Source organism: Ischnura elegans, chromosome 5, assembly GCF_921293095.1.
Source record: "Ischnura elegans chromosome 5, ioIscEleg1.1, whole genome shotgun sequence".
Lineage (NCBI taxonomy): Eukaryota > Metazoa > Arthropoda > Insecta > Odonata > Coenagrionidae > Ischnura > Ischnura elegans.
The window spans coordinates 96,649,359-96,676,510 of NC_060250.1; the positions used below are offsets into that span (position 1 = coordinate 96,649,359).

The window sequence follows — 27,152 nt, forward strand, 5'->3', positions numbered from 1 at the left end:
TTTTTATTTATTCAGTTCATCTTATCATTGAGGATACCCATACCAGTAATTTTGAAGCCTTTCGCTTTATCTATGGGACACACATAAACCTTTCACATATTCAGGGGCGCAGCTAGGAATTAAGGCTGGGAGGGGTTTTGGGCGCAAATAATACTGGGGTGTCTGGGGGTATGGCATACCCGCCAGGGTAATCGATTGTGCGGGGGCCCTCCCCAGAAAATTTTTAGGATAAATAGAGATTTTTTTCAGTTTTCTGAGGGATATTTTATAAATCCTTAGAATATTCTATAAGTAATATTAATGCAATTAAGTAAAATAGATTTCACTCTAAAATTTCTCTGAGCTCTGGGGGGGGGGTTTTATCCCCCAAAACCCCCCCCTCGCTGTGCCACTGCACATATTGGCCCTACATTTTTGCTAGTTTCAGAGGCCGAACACACTGTGGAAAGAAATTTTTTTAAAGTATATCAATAACTCTTATTTCCAAGTAAAAATGCACATAACAAAACCTCCAGGATAATCCTTTTGGAAGGCCATCAACACTTCATTTTTATCCTTAAAATGGAAGCAAGTACCCAAAAGAAGAACATAGCCATTGATTGTCGAAGCTGCCCTAGTAGCACCAAAAGGATTATATCTGTAAATTTTTACGATTTCGAAATACATCGGTGTACAGATTTGCAAATCTGTATATTATACATATTTTATACATGTCTGATGATCCATGGTCCTTGATATATACCAGAATCTTTAAAATATACAAATAATATCCTTACGGCATAGCCAGGGATCATCAGACATGTATAAGATATGTATAATATACAGATATACGACAAGTAATGTGCATTTAATCTATATAAAATCCATATTATGGCAGCAGATATAATACGTATAATATCTAGATATTATCTGCGTGGTAGAGGACATTTGCATGTATTTTATACAGATATAATATGTATTCAGTGTATACTATGATACGAATTAAATCTAGATACATATAATCCTTTTGGTGCTACTAGGGTGTGGACGGCCTTGTGTCCTGATATTCTTAGGCTAGCATCTTTTGTGGCTGTTTTGTAAGAAAGTAATATGTAGTTAAAAATTCTCAAATTTGATTTCTCTTTAAAAAGTACCAATATATGCAACATACAAACCAAACTTATGTTGCTGTCTCATATATCACATTCTTGAGTACTATACTAAATAATAGTTTCATTTGTTTTCGTGAGGGCTGAGGCCCATGAGAAAATAAATGTACAACTTTTTACATTATTAGCATTGGTACCGACATTCATAAAAGAAAATAAAAAATAAATAGAAATTCAGGCAAATGCACCTTGTGCAGACCGCCAATAGTATGAAAACAATATTTTAAACAAAAGAAAAATATCATACTGTGATCATAGGCGGATCTAGCGGGGGGGGGGGGGGACCCGGGGCACGTGCCCCCTCAGACCCTTAAAAATATGCAAGATTTTTAATACAGTCCCATTATTATTGCATTCGTTTTATATTACGAGGTATCGGTGTGCCCCGCCCAGAACAAAATCCTGGATATGGTCTTGCTTGTGACCCCCCCAGAAAGAAATCCTGGATCTGCCCCTGACCGTAATATAACAGACAAATGAAGAGAATCTAAGGTGACAATAATGTCAAGCAAATAATATTTTTTTTTTCAAAAAAAAAATTAGGATAACACTTGGATTTAACACAATTATAATCTCAGTTAACCATTTATTCATGGGCGTAACTGTGGGGGGCATGAAGGGATAGTTTCCCCCCTCCCCCAAAGCCTCAGAGAAAAATAATATTCAAAACTATTGTATAATTTTGATCTACAATAACCGCACCAGCTTAAAGTTAAATTTTTAGTAAAAAAAGATGTAAAATGTATTTCCAGGCATGTCATTTTTCAAAAATTTTCCTGGAGTGGGGAGATCATCACCCCAGGCCGTCCCATCCCCCCAAAAGTATATTCCTAGTAACTCCACAGCATATATTCACATGTGTATCAATAAAAATACTAATTAGGATATACACGAATACAAACTAGAGGAGTTCAATATGACATTAACGAGGCATTTTTCATAAGCCCATATGTGCTATTTTTAAATTTATTGATGTTTGTAACACTTCTTATTTGGGCTAGAAGAGAGTTCCATATTCGTCAGGCGGTTACTACGAATGATTTATTCATACATATGAGGCGTGCAATGTTGTGGGATATGGAGATCAATGGTATGTTTTCGGGTGGGTATGTTGTGTACTTCAGTTTTTTGGTACGAATTTCTCACACAGGTAGGACAGGTAACCCAATAACCAGTGGGTAACCAGTCATTTAGACACTGAAGGATTAAGTTATCATCAGAAGGGTACGACACTCCTTATATTTAAGTCAGTTAAGGTGGTTGTATAAGACGTTGACATGGTCCCATTTTTTTAGGTCGCAAATAAATCTAATTCATGGTAACTTGGAGTCTATTAGTGTTTTCATAATCTAAGTTTGTGAACAAGGCTGCACAAAATAATCCAGGTGAGGGAGGACTAGTGTCTTTACTAGAGAAATGCGTACATCAGGGTTAAGTATTTCTCTAGATCTGATAAGTTGATGTAGAGATCCTGAGAATTTACGCCTCACATAATGAGTTTGACATAAATGAGGACATAGGACATAAATGTTAACTCAGATCAAATTAATTGACAATAATCAATCATTTGGCTTTATGACATTAATAACAATGAACTGTTTCCTTTTTTATTTGTTAACAATCAGTAATACTCGTCTTGTAAAAACAGTCTTGAGTCACGCCAGCTTCTGGATATTTCCAACCACCCACAAATAGGACAATATTCTCCTTCCATCCTCACCCTCTTTATGTGACTACTTATTCTGGCACAGTTAACCTCTGTGTTAGTCCTGCTGATGTAGCAGTGCAGTTAAATATATTAACTTCTTTTAAATAAAGATTTATGTGGAAAAGAGCTAAGTATAATTACTTCATATAATTCTGGTTATTTCCCCACCCTTACTTGCTCACACATTGTGACTTAAACACACACACTCTCGAGGACTTGGGTATCATGTCGAATCAGATTTAAATATTTAAGTAAATGAAAGGTCGTAGCACTTTTCCACAAGAATTTTTAATGCGTACAACGCGTTTCGGCTCACTGAGCCATCATCTGGTACAAGTCTTGTACCAGATGATGGCTCAGTGAGCCGAAACGCGATGTACGCATTAAAAATTCTTGTGGAAAAGTGCTACGACCTTTCATTTACTTAAATGTCTAACTTCCACCAATTGAAGCCTAAATCTGTTGAACTTATTCAGATTTAAATACATACTATATAAGTGGGTTCAAGCATGTGACATCCAATCTTTTCAATTCTACCAACATCTAGACTCCCAAGCCTAGAAAACAATATATTGCAATGTGATGCGTAGAAATTAAGATTAGATGTCATATTGCATTACTTTCTCAGAAAAATAAAATGAATGTCTATGCTTAAAGACATAAGGAATGTTTTAGTGAAAGCAATCATGTGCTTTGCGGCCCCCGCAGATTACTCTTAAACTTTACCACTGAATGCCAATATCCTTTAAGCCTGGAAAATAATTTTCTGGACTTAAAATAGTAAAACCATTAATGAGAATTATTATAGATTACTTTTTAGGCTACTACTGCCATGAAACATTCATTACTTCTGAGAATATAATTAAGATTAAATATCTATAGTAAATCTACAGAGTAAAATTTTATAATCACATCAGTTGCAACACACAAGGAGCATTTAAATTTAACCCTGACAATGCCAGTGGGGTGGGGCTTATTAGTGAAGAGTGCCGTAGTACGATCTATCGGCTGCACATGTTACACTTGCACCTTTTATCTTTTGTGCTTCGAGTAGCTTTTGTAAAATTAGCATCATAAAATGCATACTAGGCTTTATATAAATTTTTAAGTGCAAACCTACAAATTTGCCAAAAAAGCCCTGGCATTCTTCAATATAACAGGCAAAATAGGCTGTAATAGTGTAAATAAAATAGGATACCTTAAACATAACTTTCACATTGATACAAGAATAAGAGTTCCATACACATATTTTTTAAACTTGGAATAATTTTGGCTCTCAAAGTGGATCCAAAAATATTTTATTCTTGAAATTTGTTATGCATAATAAATATGAAGTGCTAAAGAAAAAACTATTTCTCCCACTCTTCAAAATTACTGTGTATCTTTCCAAAGCAAATGCTGTTTTTTCACAATGACAACTCTCAGAGCTGTAATTGATATGTGGAAAAAGCTCTATATTTTTATTTTAAGTAAATCTAGTTTCCTAGACATGCCCAATCCCATTTACTTCATTAATTAAAAACATCAGTAATTTCTACATCAAGAAAACTTCTTCGCGTGAGACTATATTATGATGAAAATATAACTTGGAAACAAATTTTTCAGAAGATGCAAATATGTATTTTACAGTAAAAATACAATGTTTCCAATTAGCTTTTATGGACAGACGGGCTTTTGTTTTCCTAGGATAAAATTCTCAATATGTTCAGTACGAAACAATATGCTCCACTGTTTTATAGTTGAACACAACTTGTTGCCACAGTATTGAACACAAATGAAAATATCAATTTCAACTGAAACAATGCAGCAAGTGAGTGCAAATGATTCTTCCAAAAATATTGGCACAAGCTCACAATGCCAGAACAAAATTCCACATGGAAATAATGAATTATAGGTGTTAAGAGTTTTCTCTGATAACTTTAACAAAATAATATTCAACAATTCAACTTCATTCTTGAAGGTCTTCTTACCTCGAAAGTTATCCCAAGAAGTCAAATAAGTATATTGTTGAGAAGAAATTCTAACAATGCTAATCTCTAAAACAAATAAAATATATCATCATTATTTCAATTGAAATGAAATAAGAAAATAACACAAGGATTTACTAACAAACACACTCATTTTAGCACAGCTTAAATAGTGAATACCACCTACTACCATGCATAGTTTTACAACTTTCCTCAAGTCTACGCCAAATTCTATAAAAACATAACATTTTCAACTATTGCTCATTTTCCACCAAATATTGAAGCATACTGCATCAATATGTCACTAAAGCATCAATAATAATTGATTATTTTTACATAATTCCAGATAAAATTTATGCAGCATAGTTCTCATGAAAACAAAATTTACAAAAAATATTTAGTTAATCTATTACCTCTACGCATGTTATTAATGGTCAACAAACTTTAAATCAAAAATATACTTCTGACTTTAGCAACTTCCTTTTTTTCCCAAAAATTGCTACAGCTTACAGCTGAAATACCTTGCATTTTGTGACCATTAAATTGCCTTTTTAATGAGGAGGTCAGCACTAAAACCTAGAACTAAGTGAGATTTTTTAAAGATCAATTCAAAGTGTTCAGTTGTAATTCTTCATTATATTTTGAGAAAGCACAATTACTTTGCATTTGGCAGGTGTAATAAATTATCTTCAAGATACATCTATTCATAAAATGGGAAGTGATATTTCCAATGACAAATGAGTCAATTCTGCAAATTGATTTCAAAACATTTGGTATCTTCCTATGAAAGCACGGCATTTTCATTTCACAACCCCTATTCAAGATCACGAAGATAAGCAATAAAGGCTTTCATGAAGAATTAAGAATTATTGTCAACATTCACAGTTGTCAACATCTGTGAAAAGGCTAATTTAAAAGGACTACAGCATAATTCATCAACAGGAATCTCCACTTAAATTTTCAGTGCAATACAGTAGTTCATCTATGTGCATCTTAGAAGCATCTATAAGAATAACTTTCATTTGATTTGATAAAGCTTTTTCACATTCTGCTCATGCAAGGAGAAATTGCACAAGAAAAGAAGAAAATATTGAATTATCTAGATGCAAAGGGTACCAAGACCTGCATATTCTGTTGTACCTGTTGTACTCCGTAGTACTGAGATAAAATGTACGTGTCATTTTCAAGAATGTAGTCTCCCAAACCTACTTCAACCCTCCCACCCACATTTCTGTAATCCCCCTGAGTATCACTTTTCACCCAACAAATGAAATTAACACAAGTTTTTGATGAACCAATCATTTTTTCAGCTTTTACATTCACGGTTCACAAAAAATTCTCTTCACATTTCTTACAACCAATGTAGTGACAAAAATTATGGCAACAAAGAAATGAACAGTAACGTCCACTACTGAATGCTGTCTCCTATGATAACTAATCCCCATTTTTATCAAAAAAATCTTGCAATGCCTGATGAAACTTCAACAGTCCCAATAAAATACTACAATAAATAAGATTAAAATAAACAAAAAAACACAGTAAAAAAATAAAGAAACAAATGGCAGGGAAACTTAACTCTTCATAATTCAATGCATTCATTTGTTTTTAAAAAATCCCTTTTCTATGCCTTTCCCCTCATCTACTGTGTAGTCTTAAAACTTCCTTTGTGAAGTCACTTGTCACTTTACTGCAATGGCTGATAAGAATGGGGAGCGAAGAAGCACAGTGCTATTATGACAGAGATAGAGAGAAAGACATGAAGCACCAGATGCAGAGGGCTCATTATAGGTTTACATACTCAAACATAAAATACGGGCAAAGCTTTAACCAAATCTATTGCTCATCTATCTACACTGTTCTGTAACTCCCAGCTGCACCACATTTAACAGCTTACCACCACTTCCAAACCTTGACTTAGGCCAGATCTTCATCATAAGCTGTTTCAATCTACTCCAAAATTTATCCCTACTTTGGACACAACTCCCTTCACAATTTACAACCAACCACCAAAACGTTAAATTGCACATTTTGCTTTCACCTCGCATGCTCCTCTCCTTTGCTGCTAAAATTCAATAATACCTCTCTACACAGACACAAGTGTTCCCCACATAATAAAAAAGAATCAATCATTCTTTCCTCCAGCAAGCCTCAGTCAACAAAGATGGGGCACCAACAATTCCAACTTCTGTTTTATCTTCAACTTGCAGCAGCCATCTATACAAACACTTTTACAGTCAATCACATCTTGTCCTGATCTCACTTCTTTGTGGGAGTCCCTCGCTGCGTGAGTCCTTCAAAACGTTTGAAAGTATAGTTGATAAAAACCCAATCCTTGTAGATAACCTCACCATCTGTCATAGGAGCAGCAGCTATTAGGAAAAAAAAATGTTCACATTAAAGTCATTTCCTCAATAGCACTGGCCAGAGAGAAACTGGTTATTATTAACCACCTTCACAAAAACTAATTCAAGTACACAAGAGTTATATAAGAGTATATTCGAGTATCAAGAGTTATCATCGCTGCTTAGCAATTAAGAAAATAAAATTGCCACATTATAGCTAGCCCGTTTATGCTTGCCTTGGTAATCAGTTGGTCACTTGAAAAATACAACAGGCAACAACACTTAATGAGGACTCTCAGGCAGTTTGGGATCAAATAAGACTTAACCCAAGTGAATAAAATCTTGAAATTTTGTCAAATCTATCGATCTAGGTTTATAATTTTGACGAATGGTTTCTCTTTTATCATAAAAAAATTAGAAATTTTTCCAACAAAAAAGGCTTTATATACACTTGTTTCATCATTTTATGGCAGAAAAGGTGTATAAACAAGTTTTGAAGGATGCAATGGATTGAGGCAGTACTTGATGGAACTCCTTCATGACTATCAGGAAAGAATAAAACTTTGCTAGTTCAACAACAATTTATTCCCTCGCGAATGGTTCCGGTACTGTGTATCATCTTCTGGCACAGTTTACAAAATTCTCTTATGTTTTCTAGGGGTATGGACAAATAAAAAGGATTAAGAGGTGTGAAATAAGAAATAAGAGGTGTGGGGGGGAGGGGGAATGAAACATGTACGCAAGGAAAAAGTAATAAATGGAATAAATTCACTTGGGTTCACATGAAAAAATACTTAAGCCATGGTCATACTAATGAAATTGAATGCTATTTAAGAAAAATATATGAACCTCCAAGTAAGTCAGGTGGTTCAAAAGTTTTCATTATTTCCTTCAATGGCTATTTTTCATTCTCTTTTGATGGAGTTTTCAATTTTTTCACTTCATTTCACAGAAAAAGATCATGCCAATAAATGATTTCCAAATTAGTGTAGAAGTAGTAGTAGTATGTAGTAGTAGAAGTATGTAGAGAAGTATGTAGTAGTAGAAGTATGACAGCATAGGGAAGCTCGATGCATGAACCAAAATATCCACCATCAGTTAGAGATAATAAAAATAATATCACCACAAATGTAGATAAATAACTTACGAATTTCAAGCTTGACATCAGGGAAGTCATCAAAGTTTGATGTATCATCAATTGATCGAACTTCAACTGGAATGGCAGCAGGTCTTTCACGAATGTGTTCCCAGTCAACTCCTCGTAGGAATGGGACTGGCTTTAGTTCCTCTGCCCCACGCTGTGATCCAAGTCTACGTTCTGCCTCACAGCAAAACCTAAATCACATCATAAAAAAAGCAATTGAGGTGACAGGCACTGTCTAAAAATAATAACTGCAAACATCACTGTAGGTAAAATAAATTTCTACAGCAATATCATAATACACTCTAAACAATATGAAAGTAAATAACAAAGATTCAAGGCTACATTATGACAGCAAAAGATTCAACTCTACTTCCCACTTACAAATGAGTTTCAAGAGTAAATAAGAGGGAAGTAGTCTAAACAAAAATTAAAAAAAGATTCAGAGGGAAGCAAGGCAATGAAAAAATTATGGTAATTTATCAACCCTTTAACAGACCTGCACCTGAAATAAATTCAAAATATTCTAAATTAGAAGTAAACCAAGATAGCAGTAAAAAGCACTGGAATAGTTGCTTATAAAATGCATTTAGAAAATATGGAGAGGAAGTATACATGTCAAATACAGCAGAAGCATTAATAAAAGAGCAGCTTCCTCTAAATGCATTAGGAAAAATGTATGAGCAGAAGAAATTGCCACCAATTTAATAGAATTCATCTACGATAAAATCTCGATATAATAAATTTGATGGGACCAGAGAAATGATAACTTATATATATGGGGGGGCCCAGTGCAAAGAGATATTTTGTGGGTTGCATTTTCACAGGAAAAGCACGATAGTTATACAGTACACTATTGTTATTACGAAGTTCTCGCTATTACCAAGCCAATCGTTGGTCCCAATGAAACGGCCTATGCAATCTATGGTAAAAGAAACGTAATTACAAAATTTTCAGTATTACAAAATTACGAACCTAGGTCCCGGTTCTGCCGTCTACAAAAAGAACTTTATTATAAAGTTCCACAAACAAGGAACAGCATTTAGGTGAATATACATAACTAATAACGCGAGTCTCCTGTAATTGCATTTAATAGAGCTACCTCGAATATATCGCAGAACAGTGGGTCGGAGTTAAAATGTTAGTAACAAACTCTGGATTAAATAAATTTAGATGTTTCACATGATTCTCTCATTGATCTCAACACAGAGACAAACGCAACAAAGATATCTCTACAGACAGCAGTGCCATATAGTGACATCACCCTCAATCAACAAGCAGGCAGACTGATTCAGGGCAGCACAATATTTTGCCACTTTCATAGCAATTTTTTGATTACTTGTGCAGTTAAGAACATCAACAATACTGTAATTTCTTTTTCAACTTCAACTTTGAAAGACAGAGATAATATTAACAGTGGATAATCTTATTTCAAGGTACCAAAATTATTTTACACATTTATAAAGCAAAATTAAAGATTAGCAAACACATCTTTCATATTGGCAATTACATTTCATTTCAGGAGTATTGGCAAGTAGAAAAAGATTTAACAGCACAGACATTAAAAGTATGACTTATTGAATGATTTATTTAGCGTAATAAAAGAAATATGACATATAATTAAATAGTGAAATATAACTTGCCATGTTTGCTGAATCAAATACATCAGGGAAAAATAAAATTATTAAACTTAAATTAGAACAATTAAATAAAAAACCTTAAAATAGTATCCTTCGCTTCTTCAGAGATTGGCACCTCCGGTGGAAATGTCAAAGTCTCCCTCCAATTCATAACTTTCCGATATGTTTCCTGTGGATTCTCACTGCAAAACGGTGGATACCCTAAAACAATGACAACAACTTGTAAATGATTGATCAAATAAAAAGACTACACAAGATAAATAATGAAGAAGTAAAATAGCATAAAAGTAAAAAAGCAGCATCCCCTTATGCATTAAGAAAAATATTTTAGGTTACTACAAAGATTTTATTAAATATTGAGCCATTTGCTGATCCATGAGTAAAGCTAGTAATCCCTCAAAAAGGATGGGAAGTTCCAAGTAATCATTAAGTCTTATGATTAAAATTACATGTTTCAGATGGAATATTCAAGGCATGCAGAATAATGGTGAAGGATCAATAGAAGCACTGATTCCCTTGATTAATGTTAATTAAATTTGACATAAATGTAGAGCTTAATAGTTTAAGTATTCATATTCCTGAAATGAATTACTTCAACCAAACTAAAAATGTCCACATACCACATTTTTCCACAATATAATAAATATTTAATTTCATTGATGCTGTCTGCAGGTGACCAATAAGAGTATATTTCAATGGAAGGTCTTTTTAGTGGTATTTTGAATGTGATGTGATATTTTAACCCTTGAGCAGGCATGCCTGATATTTTTAGACGACCGGGCACGTGGCGTACTTTGTCCATGATATGCATATGCATTTATGATATACATGCATTTATATGATAACACTTGATTTTTGTTGAAATTTATCTTCATTTGTAAAGCACCAACATATAAGAGGGTCCCCTATAGAGTCTCAAACACAATAGCTTCGTTCCCTCCCCGCAGCCGTAGGCCCTCTGCGTCTCAATAACACAGATCAGCAGTAGAAGGTGATTTCGATAGAGCCATGCAGAGTAAAAACCAAGAGAATATGGCAAAAAATAGGAATGCAGGTAGAAAAATCAAGAATTAATCAAGAAAAACCATAAACCTAGAAGATAAATTGATATAGGTCAATTGCTTTGAAAATGGAGAACGTCAAAGCGATATTGCGCGGAAGTTTAAACGCACGAAGCCTTATTCTGAATAAAGACGAAGTTAAAACATCAGTGACCTCAGCCGCACCAACTTCAACCAAGCGGTCTACAAATATGGAAAGTTCATAGTGAATCAGTACAAAAAGACGAGAGTGGTAATCGCTCCGAGACATTCAGTGAAAGCTCCAGTTGGTTCCAGAATTTAAACGGCAAGCAGGTATTTTCAGTGCGGCGATATCAGGTGAATCTGCAAGTGTCGATAGTGCAGTCACCACAACATTTTCTGATGAACTCCAAGCTGTGATTGAAAGTGGCTCCTTTCCCCCTCAACTAGTTTTTAGTGTTGACGAGACGATATTCTATTGGAAAAGAATGCTTTCTCGTTCATTCATTTTCAGGGAAGGAAAACCTGGGAAGGCTTCAAGACATTTAAAGACTGTTTCACGTAGCCGCTAATGACTCGGAGGACTTCAAATTAAAATGATTTATCATTCATAAACTCCGCTAGCTATGAAATGGCATTCAAAGTAGCATTTTCCTGTCATTTCGATGAGCGACAAAAGGGCCTGGATGACACAATAATTGTTTTTAGACTGGTTTGAAAAATCGTCCACTGCCGGCAATGCATTACGAACCCCTGAGATAGCAGATGTTAGCCCACCCGCACGACAGAAGGGAATTTCAAAAGCACGTAAGAATTTTTTATAACGTGAATAAAAGTCTTCAAATGCGTGCATACTATCTTTAAAGATGTTTTAAACTATAAAAAATTATATAAATAATGTTTTCTAAGGCTATTTATGGGAATATATGTTTTAGAGGAAATTCAATACCCAAGACCTATGCTACCAGGAACGCATCCCTATCTTCCCAATGTTAAAACGCTCTCGTATAACGCAAATTCGTATAGCGCAAAGACCCCAAGGAACGCATCCCTTGAGCTATACGAGACATGGGTGTACATTGAATGCCACAGGTGTCGGTTCCTCTTGCCGGTCTAAAAATAAATTAGCTACAATACTTCGAGCTTCGAGAGAAAAGTCTCATTATGGACAATCAAAGTTCAATGTAACAATACACGACGTCATTCTAGACCAGAATGTACGTAAAACGTTGATATCTTTGGTTTTCGAAGATTGGTGTACTTTAAATGCAAGCGTGCCCGCTCGAGGGTTAAGGAAATATTCACTCTAATGACTAATATTACATGACTACCAAAATATAAAGACAGGAATCTTCTACTTTTCATGCATCAATTTATAAACTGTATTTTTCTAGGTACATGTTTTACCAAGTACCAATTTAGCCATTGTCAAATGATACACAATTATTTTTCAATATATATTTTAGGGTAGTAACCAAAATTTTATAAATTTCCCCAGCAAATAAAAGAAATTAATTCCAGAATTTTAAATTTCAGCACCATCATAAAACTGGCAAATCTTGCATGACACAAACTGCTCCATTGCCGCATGAATTATGCTGGTCAAGACTTATGACATGAAAAGTACTTAGTTTAAAGTTGACAAAGCACTCACCAATAAGCATTTCATACATAATTACACCAAGGCTCCACCAATCACATGCGGGTCCATATCCAGTTTGAAGGAATACTTCAGGAGCTATGTAGTCAGGCGTACCCACGGTGCTGTATGCAAGGGCTCTTCGGTTCTTCTTCCAGCTCTCTGCCCTTCGCTTGCTGTCCATGGGACTTGAGGCTGTGGCCAGAAGTGGGCGCGAAACTAAGTTGGCAATAAGGTTTGCTCCATGAGATGATGTGTCTACATATGGTGATGATGGTGGTGGTGGTAGAGGTGATAAAGTGAAAACGAAATTTGATTGATAAATAAAAAAATAATTAAAACCCCCAAACTAAGTTTCATATAAAGTTTCAAGGATTCAAGCAAATTCAATGAATGTTAATCAGTTAACAAAGCTCAAAATGAAAATATATACAAATAATTAATAACGCCCTAACATAATACACGTTAATAGAGGAGAACCTCCTTAAAATACACAATATTAACATCAAAGATGGAAACTTACAAATGAAATCATTAAGAAATGAATTTTAGGGCAAAAATGCATTAAAACAAAAAATGTATGTAATTGCCTAAATAAACACACCCAGGTCTTGGAAGAACTAGACTTTTCTATTTCACCAAATTGCAAAGTCTTTTTCTCCTCAGCTACTGAATACACAAAGTAATTTCAAAAGTATAGAAAAATGATAAAACCTAGATCTTTTCCCTGGTAATGCTTTATTTTAATAAAAATATTCCATAATATGCTGTTATGATGGAAATCAAATCCTCCTATGCCAAAAAAAATCCCCAATGGCCAGGGCAGATCATGAAACCATGCGCTTCTACAATGTACTTCATCACATTCTTAAAGTCTGCTTGAGGAAATGAGGGATAGTAGCCAAAAATTATGACTTACATTTTGAATGAAAATTAAACTATTTTTTTCAACATAAATCATTTATTATATCATAAAATATTATTAAAAATATTTAGTGATGTAATAAATATTTTATGTGGAAAAAGATAGTTTAGTTTTCATTCAATATGAATAAATTCCATAAAGTAAAGTCTCAAACCATCAACGACTATAACATTATGAACTGTACCACCCAAAATATTACATAACCCTATTCCTTAGAAAGTAGGGTTATCACATTTCGAAAGTCATCAGATAAATTCTTAGATAAGTTATTAGCTTGTTGCACTAATAAGGCCATTGAAAAAAATCGTCATCTTCTACCATGAAAACCTTGAGAAATCGAACATTCCATACACACATGATTTTTTCATCAAAACAAAATTAAAAATTTGATAAGTATCTACCCTCATCTTCAACAAACCACAAAAATTTTACTACTGCCTCAATAAAATAATGGAGACGTAAGATTTTGTGGTCAGTAAATTATCAATAAAAAGATGAAAATTATTCCAACAAATAAAACTCCATAATACTTTATTTTCCCCCAGAAACTCACTCCCCTTTAAATAACCTAATCCTCTGCTAATTCACTCAAAATCTTTTAACGGTCAAACAATATCAATAGAAAAAATGAACAAAATAAATACTGAACAAAAATATTCAAAGAAAATGGTGGGTGAAAAAAGGACAACAATACTGAATTCTGCCTTGATACATTAAAATATAATGACCGTTCACTAGTATTATCCATCTACTTTTAAATATCAAGTAGGCTGATGAAGAGAGATTTTAAGATTTAGACCCATGCAAGTGGAATGCGATGGCTCAAGGAAGATGCATAGCTACTACTGGTGATACACAAAGATAGTGAATTTAAACGATTCTCGAAAGGTATTGGTACAGCATGACTTTTACAAAAAAAATACATGCATTGACAAAACCCAATCAAGACCAATGTAATTTCATATTTCAGGTAATTAGCAAATTTTGACATAAACTTTGACTTGAGAAGTATTGAATTATAAAACATCATATTCATAACTAAGTAAAACCAATCAGTTGCTACTTCTATCAATATTTCAAAATCAGTCAGAGGAGGTCTGTTCTGATATAACTGAACAATTTGAATTATGAGCCAATACTTATCTTATGACATGCAGTGGCAGTTCACCGTTCTCTGTCATTTCAATTCTACGTATGTTCTTGTTTTGTCGACATCTTCTGTAATTTTCTTTTTATTGTGTTTATAATACGACATGGTTTATGATACCTTGACACGATTGTCATAATGTGCAATATTTGGGAGCAAAAATGCAACATGGAATTTTGCAAAAATGGAGAACGCTTTCACGGAAACATTTCAATTTTTTAATCTAGCTTTTGTAAATGATTCTATGAATCAATGGCAGGTTGTCAAAGGTTTAAAAGTGGTTACCAGTCAATTCAAGATAACCCTCCACCAGGAAGACTTCAGACTTCACATGATGACAACCACATTAAGAAAGTCAATACAGTAGAACTTTAGTACATTTCTGAAGGGACCACAAAAAATGAACGTGCTATCCAGGAAAACGTTCTAACCAGGGAAGTAAATAACAGCAACTGGGGTAATTGCAATTCATGGAAAAGTCATCATAACTACCATTACTGTCCTAAGTTCATGTAGGATCACCTTCCAGAACTCTTTTCACATTTAAAATTAAGAAAACAAGCACAACTATTTAAAACGTACCAACCAAACAGTTTTACCTGTATTTCGCTCGGATGGTACCAGGACCAAAAGAAATCGCTGTGGTAAGGAGGAACGTACTAAACAAGTTCCACTGTATTCTGGGGATTAATCATCAATTAATTATCCGTCAGAGAACTTTCTGACGAGGTTAGAATCTCAATGGAATCCCCATCCTAATCCCAATTTCTGGATTCAACAAAGTACATACCAAGCCTGCTCACAGAAGCAAAACCATTTTAATGACATCTGCTATTATTGATATTTTAAAAAATGGATAGTTTGAGGCGCGGCTTGATGAAATTGCTTCATGTTGAATCAAAAAACCTTGTAGATATCACATAAACAATTTAATTCCTATCCTGTATTTGCCCCTGACGATATCACACAGCTACAAAACTGGTCAACATTAAAATTACTTTCGTGAAATCTAAAAGGTTTTTTGATTCAACATTGACATAAATGTCTGAGTAATAACATTAGCTCAATAAACTTATGCTATTGCATAAATGAAGCAATAAAAATAAAATAAAAAATTGGACATATATCACAACAGTGGTAAACAGCTTGCATTTCTATTGATACTCCTAAATTTTTAAACATCCAGCAATCATTTCAGCATAACGGAAGGGCAGCAAACACCATAAGGCATTGCTCAACCAAGGTTACGCTGTGCATTTCATAGTGCCTCCATGGACTATAGTGCAAAGGATTTAAGTGCATAGAAATAGTTTGGTATGTGTATTCCCTAAATATAAGAAACATAAATAATTGTGACCGATTACAATAATAGGTAATGGCAATTGTGATACTGGGCAAAACTTCTGCATTAGACAAAGTACATTCCCAGCCTGTTTACTGTAACTAAGCACCAAATAAAATTTAAAGTGCATTTACAATGAAAGGTTTCTTAGCATTCATTACTCACTGAAGTCTGAAGGTTTAGCCTGGCTAAGGTCACGATAGAAGTCTGTGCGGTGAGATTTCTTCAAACCAGTGCAGAGACCAAAATCTGACAACTTTATGTGACCTCGGGCATCAAGAAGTAAATTGTCAGGCTTTATATCTCTGAAAAGTGAATTGAAACACTATTATTTAATAACAATTTTTTGCCTTAAAAAATTGTACACACCACGTTAGTGTTGTTGGGTTGTGCAGCACATAAAAACCAGGAATTAGCAAAATAAAAATTTACACACACACAGTTATCCCTTAAATTTCGCTCGCATAGCATTCATAAAATTGTTATCGAGTATAAGAGATGCCTTATCAGCCAGGCACTTAACTGCTTCTTGAATTCACATTTATTTTTAGCTCTAATGTTATCTGGCAGCAAATTAAGGAGAATTAAGAGATTTTTTTCTATTGAGACTTAATTATAAAACCCCATAAGGCAAAATCAAAATTTGCATTTTCTGAACACACTATCTTCACTGCCCTTGGGGCATTGTGGGGCCAGAAGGTCAAAATTGTAAAATTTACTTTACTTCATACAAAAAATATTCCCTTTTATTTGTGCCAAAGATTTTTTATTTGTGTGCCAAATTTCATCAAAATTGCACAATTTAAATGGAACTTTAGAGGGAAAAAATAAAACAATTTAAGATATAGTCCATACTTCCATTAAACATTTCCACAGTCCCAAATGCCCTAAAACAAGGCCACTTTGAAGATTGGCATGCATATTTAGTCCTAAACACACTCAGCATTTTTCCCAATATCATAAAATATTCGTAGCCCCAACTTGTGCATCATAAAAAATGATTCTTCTAACAAATATGAGTAAAAGTTTCCAATAAAACCCAATAAGCTGCTCTTGAAGTATCAGGTCCTCCAGCAGCCTTATCTGTAGTGGCTCAATTAAGTGAAATTAAAATTCTTATAAATAGCAGTTCGCAATTTAGTAAAAATTTCTCAGCCTTCTTTAATGTCATATATTTAGCTATTCATATTTAACCCCTCAAGCGTGACTTTAATTGCCCGTGGTCCACCTCACAGCGCATGCGGCGCAACGTCTGCGTCTTCTGAATGCCATGCCTCAAGCGTGTGAGACACACCGTAAGCGTCCGAATGTTTCATTAGGTATTCCTATCTCTTAATCTTCCATATATGTTCTTTTAGAGAGTATATATGTGAGACATATCTGTCTGCTTCGTTCTGAGCCTCTTAATTTCCATTGTTTGTGTGCTCGTATTTTTTTAGAATATTTTTTCCAGCTGAAGCCAAGATGCCTCCTCTAGGAGCGGTATCTGGTGAACGCTCATGGAAGATAGTGCTCCACTTACGCTCCGATTTATGTGCTTTCTTAGCGATTGTGTGTTCCATGTGGCGACGCTGAATGCCTTCCACTGTGGTTCATTATCATCTGCTCTTCTTCCTCATCCTTTCCTTTCTACTTCATCATGGCAATGATAGTGAAGGCTTGGACCGTCCTGGCATTGTCGCTCAATAGTTCTCGGAACATCGAAGACCTGCCACCATCTAGTATCTTATTTATGACGTTTGAAGCTGAGGGTTGGGGTTTTTTCACACCTACGTTTGCTTTGGTGGTTTTATTTTTTTCGGCCTTGGGCCCCTTCCGTATCCGAACCCCTCCTTAGTTGACCATGCCTTCTAGCTCTCGTGAGTTGCCCGATAAGCCTGTGCTTGACGCTCTGGAATGAAAGGGTGCAAAATGCTCTGATACCTCTTCGGAAGTTTCAATTGGATACTCCCTTGACTCCAGGTTTGAAGATTTATACCATCTCATTTTTCTGTGAATTTTCAAGAAAATAATTGGGACGAGATCGGCTGTGAAGACATGTCTCTAACCTTTGCGTGTGATTTAGTTGGAAAAAAATATCGCCTATTCGAATAAAGAGGATCCCTGGCATTGGAGTTATTTTTTGATGATGAAATAATTACAATTATAGTGACTGAGACAAACTGCTACGTAGCATAGATTCTTGAAAATTTACAAAGAAAATTCCAAAGCATAAGTATTGCGCTTTCAAAAATGGGTTCCCACATCTCTGGTGGAAATAATAGTATTTCTAGGTTTGCTTATATCAATTGAAATAAATAAGAAACCAAGCTTCAGAATATATTTTATTGGAAAACATGTATTCGAATCTCCATTTTTTCTCAATGTAATGGGAAAGGAAAGGTTTTCATTGTTCACTAAATTTCTCTGTTTTGTACATAGAAAGAGGAAGGAAGTTGTAAAAAAAAAGATCGTTACCCCTATAACATTTCGCCTATTAGTGAATATTTGAATCGTAGTGAACAAAATCATAGCAGGACAGAATTTAGAACTGCGCAAAGGATGGCTCTCGGATGCTGATACAAAATGTGCTTGATCGACCAGACGGCATTTTGTTCAACAAAACCCACAAATTGAAACATATAGGGTTGAAAGAAGAAAGTGTGTAGTGAGTGAGAAAAACATAATGAGATATGAGACAAGATACAGATGTAAAACTGCGTAGGAACCTGTGTAGGACCGTTTTGAGAAACACCACGGACTGTTCAACAACTAAACACGGTATACAGGGAGCAGACAAAAGTAAACGGGGCTGAAAATTGTAAGTACGTATTAATAATTATAAAGTTCAAACAATTTTTTAGAGAATATATTTTTTTTAATTTTTGTGGTGATCGTTTACGATGCTAAAAATATTTTAATTAATGTCTGCACAAAAGCTTCGGTGCCTCCGAATTAAAGCACCCTGGGCGATTTAAATACCTACGATTAAAGCACCGTATAGGAACGGAATAGCGAGGACGTATATGCTGTGTCGTGCACGCTTGAGGGGTTAATCCTCAATGGAAGAAATGACAAATTGTAAGTCATAAAGCTGACCACTGTACCTTCACTATTGTTACCTGCTGTAAGACATGTATAAATCCATAAGATGATTAGGAGGTAATCTGATCTCTTACATATCATTACACCACGTACAATAAACATTATTTTCCAACATATCCATTATTTACATCTTAGCAGACCATATTTATCTTAAGCTGGAAGTCTAAATATAAAAAAACTCCATTGGTTTATATATTTTTCATAGAATTCTATTGCTGGTAGCCTCACATGAGCAGGTGATGCCAAGCTGTGGCTGGTTAAGCAAAGATATCATGGCAAAGTTCTGAGTCTGCCATCCTTTAATTTATAATATCCATAGTTTTCTCAGTCAATATTTAAAGTTTTCTATGTTGAATCGATAAAATAGCATTGATTTATCAAAAAAACTTATTCTAATTTTTTTGCACAAGATTTTATCTTATTACGACTTTCAATAAATAGTGCATTATTTTGAAAAGAAAAGTGTAAACTCAGGAGAAGGGTTGGCAATCACCCCCAGGGTGGATGAGTCAATCAGCGTTAAGCCACTATGTTCATTAACATATTCTTCAGCTATGCACAAAATTTCAAGTCAATTGGTTTTCATTGCAAAGAATTCAGAGGTGAAAAGTCTCGATGGACTGGACTACACTACCCAAGGTAGATCAGAGAAGACTTGGAAGTCAATAAGATTAGGAACTTTAAAAGGGACAATGGCTACAAATCCATGATGTGTGGAAGGGAGTGCAAGCCAATCGGTGTTCAGCTGAAGAATGCCCACCACTATTTAAGGCGGTAAACTAACAAGTTTTATCACCTTCCACATGATGATGAAAGCAGGATGGCTTTCAAAAGTGCAGTCTCCCTAAGTCAACAAATGCACCTGGAAAAGACCTGGAATCCTACACTTGTCTTTAACTACTCTAGTTCAGTGTTAATCATGAACTTATGCTTTACCATTGAATTGATACAAGTGGTTGTTAGTCATTACCTTCATTATGGTATACCATACCTGTGAATAAAGCCCAGTTTATGGATGGAATCAATTGCCAAAGCTGTCTCAGCTATATAAAATTGGGTACACTCTTCCGATAGGGTATCTTTTTTCATAAGCAATGTCATCATGTCTCCTGCAAGACAAATATTTCTTAACTTAATTAAAACATACTTTCATTATTTTCAAATTGTTTTGAACAATATTTATACAATAGAATATCCACTTAACCAGAACCTGGGTAAACCAGATGTTGACGAAAAAAGCATAAATTAACAATTAAAAAAATAGGGAAAACTCAATATGTATGCATATTTATTCACATCTAGCCTCAAAATTGACAACCAGTAATATAATAAAAACCAAACCAGTAACATTAATATTCATTAGCCTCCTTTCTTGGATATCAACCATTACAGTAATATATAACGACCAATACTCACAGATAGATAAAGAGTGAAATATGCCTTGATGGGCTTCAAAAGAAAAAAAAAGCAATCCATGGGTACACAAGAAAGTAGTTTTAGTTCAGCATGCTAACCAGGACAGTAATTGCAATTATGACACAAGAGGGAAAAATTATACATTATTAATTTGGCTCATTTAAGAAAAACATGAAACCTCCCATCAATCAAATGGATACAAAAATAAAAATTAAAAAATGTAGGAGACGAAATTACAAAAGAGACTATCAAGGATGTGAAGCATACACAAATATTGAACGTTAAGTGAAATTATAAGCAATGAAAACCTAACTAAAAAATTAGAAATATGAGGAGTAAAAATTTAAGAGTTTGAATGAACATTATTGGAGATTGAGATTAAGGAAGATGTTTTAGGAGTCATGGCGAAGAAAAAAATTATTCAAATTGCATATCACATCCATGGCCAATGACAAGGCAAAGGCAGGGTGACGGTGCCAGAACTCCCACTTCCCAGCCAAAACCAAGGAACATGGATGGAAATAAGAAAGTAAATGAAGTGCCTGAATATACAGAGACCTGAATCCCTGTCAAAATATTAATGTCAATGGCAATTGTATCCTGGAACCTTACAAAAATAACAATAGCATTGAATAATGAGCAAATAACACATTTCCAATAAAAAGGTCTCTACTGCAACATACTTCCACTCTAGAAATACAGTGGAACCCCGATTTATCGTTCCCGCATTGATCGTTTTCCCACATTCATCGTTTGCCGCTTCTGGTCCCAAATTAAGTTCCATAAAGACAATGTAATTTTTTCCAGCATCTATCGTTCCCCGAAGTATCGTTTTCCCGCATTGATCGTTTGATAAAAATGAGACGAAGTGTTTACAACGTGTTATTCATGGCTAATAACGACAGACACAGTATGAATCTTCCCCAGGAGATTGAAATGCGATAGGGAGAAGCAGAGTGCCGTGGGATAGTTACATTAGCGCATTTCCCAAGATCCGGTATCCCCCTCCATTCAGCACTTGCCTCCCCCCGGTTGAAGCTTTCCTCTTCTCCGAAATAAAAAAAGGTCCCAGCTCGAGCAGGGATCGTATTACAACGACCTTAGCTTCAAAAGAAAATATCAAGTTACTCGAGAACAGAAGAAACCTTTTTCACGCCTCCCCCTTTCTCGACCGCTGACTTTTTTTTAGCCGACTCGCTTCAAAGATCCCCACTTCTGGAGGTCAACTGCTGCATGAATCACCAATTAGCCCAAAACGTGTCTAAAAATTACTTTCAGTAATTGGTATTATACTTTTATTATATTGTGATATTAGTGATATGCACGTAATTCAGTAAAGAATGATACCAAACACGACGCAATTCTAACGTTATTTAAGCATTTAAGCAAGGAAATAGTTGGAATAATACGATGGTGATTTCTGGCGAATATCGATATCCTCGCAGCTGATAGGGAGCTTCACGGAAATTGATGCGATTTTTTTTCGAAAACTAGAAATTTTTTTGTCTGGCTACAATTTATGAGTTATGCTACAAGTCTCACTTGTCTGAGTTACTAACGAAGTGATGCCTTCTCAGGATATTTAAAAAATGTTTTTTTCACTCAAAAAAATTTTAAATGTTTCTCTCTACTAGCAATCTGAATTCATCTGCTTATCTAGAGCTACGCTACTTATTGTTAGAAATGAGTGGGTAAGTTGCCTTCTCTATAGGATAAAAAATTTCAGTGCGCAGTCATATGGTCATGCTTCACCCTCTGCAGTAAGCTCTGCTTACACCGTACGCGATAGCATTAGTGCTGAACTTCACCTTGTACGAGTGGTTCCGTACTTCCCTGAGTGGGTTGACTTAAAACTAGCGAGTGTTTTCCAAGTGGGTTCAATGGAGTCCAGTTTCATTTTTATTAGTTTTATTCTTATTCGTCTTCGGACCATGGCCCTTCCGAAGACACAAGTGAGAACTTTAAAAGATGGACTGAAAATAATTGATGATGAAGAAAAGAATCCGGGCTAGAAATACGTGAATATTGCAGAATGCCTCGGTATGTCCGGTAGCACATGACAGCAGGGGTGGCGGTAGAGCGAGATCCATGGTGAAAACAAGAAGTGGGATGAAGCCGAGGATCAGGTGGGCGTGCCGCTGATGATTAACGCCACCTTGCCTCGATCATATTAAAATTTTAATTGCTAGAAAGGAATATTTCAAATAATAAATTATTTTTGCCCTTCTTGATCCATCTCATAACCAATCACTGCGACGGCGAAATCAGTTGTTTGAGGCATAACACGCACATTTCTCTCGTAAATACGTGTACTTGAAATGGCATTTGATGGGTAAGAATTTTTACATCAGATAGAAATGCATAATAGTAGTGAAAATTCCGAGTGGAGTGCAAACATATTTTAGCAAGGCGGCTTGTTCCTTTAGGATATTTGAAAGAGAGATAAGTCGAATCAACAATATGACCTAAGTGTTTCGATAAAGTAATAATTATCCCGTAATCAGCTAAAATCTTGTTTGAATCGATTAATGAATATCATAATTCGCAAAAATACAGCGTTTCCTGGGACATAGGCAACCCGGATAAACATTCCCGCATCGATCGTTTTCCCGCATTCATCGTTCTTTTCATCCACCCCCCTGAAAAACGACAGATCGAGGTTCCACTGGACTATTTAATATGTACACTAATGTAACTAGGACTTCTTAAATAAAAATCAAAGCATAATGACTTCTTATATATTAGAGAAGTTGAGACACAAATTCAACACATCCATATCCTCAACCAGACAAAAATATGACGCAAGATGATGAAAAGATACATACCACCTGGCAGGAACTCCATGATGAGGTACAGGTTAATGGGGTCCTGGAATGAGTAATACATTTTCACAACCCACTGGTGGTCAGCCTCCACCAAGACATCTCTCTCAGCCCTAACATGTGCCACCTGCTCCTTCTCCAACATGTCTGCCTTGCGGAGAATCTTCATTGCATACACATGGCCTGTATCCTTCTTTTGCACTAAACGTACCTACAAATTAGAAAATCATAGACATTTTTAATGGACCTATCACTAAAATTACAACACAGATAAAGAAAAGAAAGGTTGGACCAAGCTAAATTTCGATCAAGTAGCATATTTAAGAATATTCGTTTGCAGCCGATGAAGCAGATAGCATTTATGTACTACATGGGTTGCAGAGGTACGGTAGCAGCAAAATTTGCAATCAGCTCCACCACAACTCGCTCACTTCCAGGCCATGGTCAAATAAATAATCATATCATCTTATGCCATACAACATAGAATGGAAATAGAAATATGCATTGAATAAAGAAATGTAAAGTTCTGGTGATTTTCACATTTACCTAAATCTTGACAAAAGGAAATTAGATATTTTATTTGACCAAACCTCTATGAACTGGTAGCTAAAAATGCAGTGGTCTACAACCTTAAACTACTTCAGGACAAAAAAAATTCAAACTTCCATGGGCAACAACAATCACATGCCCCTCTGAGTGAAAAAAAACCAAAGACTCCGCCAAGATTCATGGCAGCTACTCTTACCTCTCCAAAAGCACCCCGGCCAATGACTTTGAGGGGTTCAAAGTCTTCGACTCCCAAGCGAGAACGCTTGAGACGAAGGAACTCTGTTTCTTTTTGGGCATGCTGTTGCCTCTTCTCTTGCCTCTGTGCTTCTGTAAGCCCTTCATCCTTCAGAGATTCTTCTAATTTAGCAAGCCTTTGAAATGAAAGAGATAGTGAAATAAGAAACAACACCTGCATCTTTACAAAACTGGGACTCATAATGGAATTTCTAATGTGATACAGCAGGAATATGCAATGATAGCAGGTGCGATAGCATTTTTCACTTTGAAAATGAACAATGATGTTTATCACCATTAAGGGATGATAATGATAGCGCTAGCTAGTACTGTCTCTTGATTTACAAAAATATCACTGAAATATGCTAAGCGATTAAGATTCCTTAATTCATATTAACAGTTTTCATATACTACGAGGGTGTACTGAAAATAAGGTCTCCAATTTTTTTAAAAAAGGAAAATCAATTCATTCTCAACTTTGCGTGCATCACTGGAAAACCTGAGCATTTAGCTATTTAATTCATGGCACAACCTAAAGTTTGGAAAAAAAATAAAAGGTGGTCATTTTTAGATAGTAATTGTTCAGTAAAAGCTAATTTTTATTGTTTGAAAATGGAAGTCAGCAATTTTATTACTTGCTGTAATAGCTAAATTACTAGTAAACATGATGCCAATTTGAGTATGAATATATTTTTTCTTTCAAACAAAACAAGAATCACTGTTCTAAGTACTTTGGTGCCATAGTTACATAGTTCCCCTGAACAATAAGGTATTTAAATAAATGTTAGGCATAATTTCATTGAATCATTTCCGTGTATTTGTTAATGCCTATTGGGGTGGCCTGTGGGGTAAAATGCAGAAGTAGATGAATTACTTGCATCAACATGATTTTTCATTTTTTGCTCAAGGCTTGATGTAGCAATGCTCAAAGTTGCAAAACTTCCCATGGATAATCTTCTGAGCTTTAATAAAGTTATCATAATAATCATAAATGTAGTTCTTTCATATACTTAGCCTAAAGATAGAGGTTTTCTGGATTTAGATTTCTGAGTACAGTAGTATAAAAATCAAGTAAATATAACTAGATGGCTGCTTTGATTTGAGAGAGTAACGAAAATTTAATGCATTGGGCAGGTTTTTTCTTGTCGCTGCAAGCAACAAAGCTAACTTTTCCAAGACACTGGCCAAATTCCCAGTGATTTTCCATAAATTTGATATTCTGTGAATATTCCACCTTTTCCCATTTTTACAGGCTAGCGGATACCCTGGGATTTACTTGAGAGAAAATTTAAATCAAAGCATTTAAACTCACTTTATAAGCTAAGCACATGTTGTAGACAATTTTTTTTCATTAATCTTAACTTAATATACAATTATTTAAGTAAAAAACCTTACCGCTGCTTTCTCTCGATATGCTGCGCAATGAGGTTAGAATAATAATTTTCTAGGGTCACCTTCGCTTTGGTTGCTTTATCCAAGGTGTGTCCGCTAAAGCGGATGGTGTTCTCTGTTGCTGCCATCTCTGCCACCCCTGAAAATAATTACAAATAATTTAATCAAATTTAAATCCATTTAGGAAGCAAAGATAGCAAAGAAAGACCTAGAATGATATACATGGAGCATGTGATGAAGGATGTAAAGTACACAAACTATGATGAATGGAAGGTTTCCAGATTCTTTTTGTTTTTTTTTTTTGTGAGTGGCAAGAGATTCGAAAGCCATCCTGTTTTCATCTTCAGGTTGAAACTTTTGTCACTCACAAACAACAAATGCGACTGGAGAACTTGGAATTTTACATTCACCATAAGTGTCGCTACAGAACCCTACACAAGAATTTCACAGATTATTAATGTTAGTTATAAAACACTTTCTGATAGGATAAATGAGTGGAGAGCTGCATAAAACCAATCTTCAGATTATTGACTTATGATGATCATAACATTCAGCCATTGGTTTTTGTGAATTGTAAATGAAATCATTCGGATGCATCATTTTTCATTATCCCAAACTACAATATCATTTGAGCAAGCCCAAGGAAAGAACACAATTGAAAAGCACAGCAGAGCATGATCAGTTGCACAAAAACATGAGCCAACAAGCAATTATTGATTGAAATACCTAACACAACCCATGAAAAATACTGGCCTTAGCAAAAACTCATATTCAGGAAAAAAATACACTCACACAATAAATATTTTGATCTCTGTACTCTCTACACCATATACATCCTAAAATAACACATAACATGGATTATCCGAGTCTAAAAATTGGATTTGTGTCAAATAAAGAAGAGACTATCATCAGTTGAATTGATTTCTATTCCTCCTTGATGACCGCTTCGTTGTCACTCACCAATGATTTCCTTTGCGAAAAGGGTGGAAATTCTCCTGTAACGGCCGCGACCGCAGTGCGACATTAAAAAAGGCTCCCGTGGGACAGCAAAGATTCCGCAACTACATGAACTACACTTTTTACCATTCAGATGCGCATAAACCGCGTAAGTCACCACCATCGGAGAAAACAGCGGCGGCGAGGATCGAACTCGCTGCGCCAGCCAAAAACAAAAAAGGCGTTAGTACGGTAACTCCGAACTGATAGTCACTCGGACAATGGCAGCCCATGACGCCTGGCAAAGACCTGTATCACAACTCGTGCGGGATCGCTACGCTTGGCACCGCTAGAGCGAAGTCATCATCGACGGCCCATCTGCTCCGCTAGGCACTCCTTCACTCAGCGGTTAATAACCTTATACGACACGGACGACGGAAGGAGTGCCGTAATATGACGAGAATGAAGGCGGGAGAATAAAATTTTAAAAAATACAATTGGTCACCAAGGTCGGAAACGATTCTTCGAGAAGTACCGCTGAAACCACCCGAAATTTCCTCTTCCGACGGAACCACGAGTCAGCAGCGACGACAAGCGACGCAAGATTTTAACGCGGCCATGGACTTGAAATTGTATGGTAGAAATACAGGAAATACCACAAATTTGACGACATAATGATTATGACTAAGTTGCTCCGT

The 27,152-nt window shown here is 35.4% G+C and overlaps 1 protein-coding gene across 5 annotated transcripts in view; it reads right to left on the reverse strand.

Annotated features, from left to right (window-relative positions):
- Positions 1–4,453: 4,453 nt before the first annotated feature.
- Positions 4,454–27,152, reverse strand: part of LOC124159297 (serine/threonine-protein kinase tricornered) — a 34,716-nt gene continuing 12,017 nt past the window's right edge. For 3 of the 5 annotated variants that reach the window (XM_046535025.1, XM_046535022.1, XM_046535024.1), the window contains 9 exons: positions 25,522–25,657; positions 24,089–24,263; positions 23,347–23,554; positions 20,097–20,214; positions 16,187–16,326; positions 12,623–12,865; positions 10,024–10,147; positions 8,313–8,500; positions 4,454–7,192 (listed from right to left, as the gene is read on the reverse strand). In XM_046535025.1, the coding sequence (XP_046390981.1) occupies positions 7,080–7,192; positions 8,313–8,500; positions 10,024–10,147; positions 12,623–12,865; positions 16,187–16,326; positions 20,097–20,214; positions 23,347–23,554; positions 24,089–24,263; positions 25,522–25,646 (1,434 nt within the window). In that variant the 5' untranslated portion in view covers positions 25,647–25,657 and the 3' untranslated portion in view covers positions 4,454–7,079. Of the gene's footprint in view, positions 7,193–8,312; positions 8,501–10,023; positions 10,148–12,622; positions 12,866–16,186; positions 16,327–20,096; positions 20,215–23,346; positions 23,555–24,088; positions 24,264–25,521; positions 25,658–26,478; positions 26,830–27,152 lie in introns of those variants that run through there. The other 2 variants (XM_046535023.1, XM_046535021.1) reach the window with 2 other exon arrangements.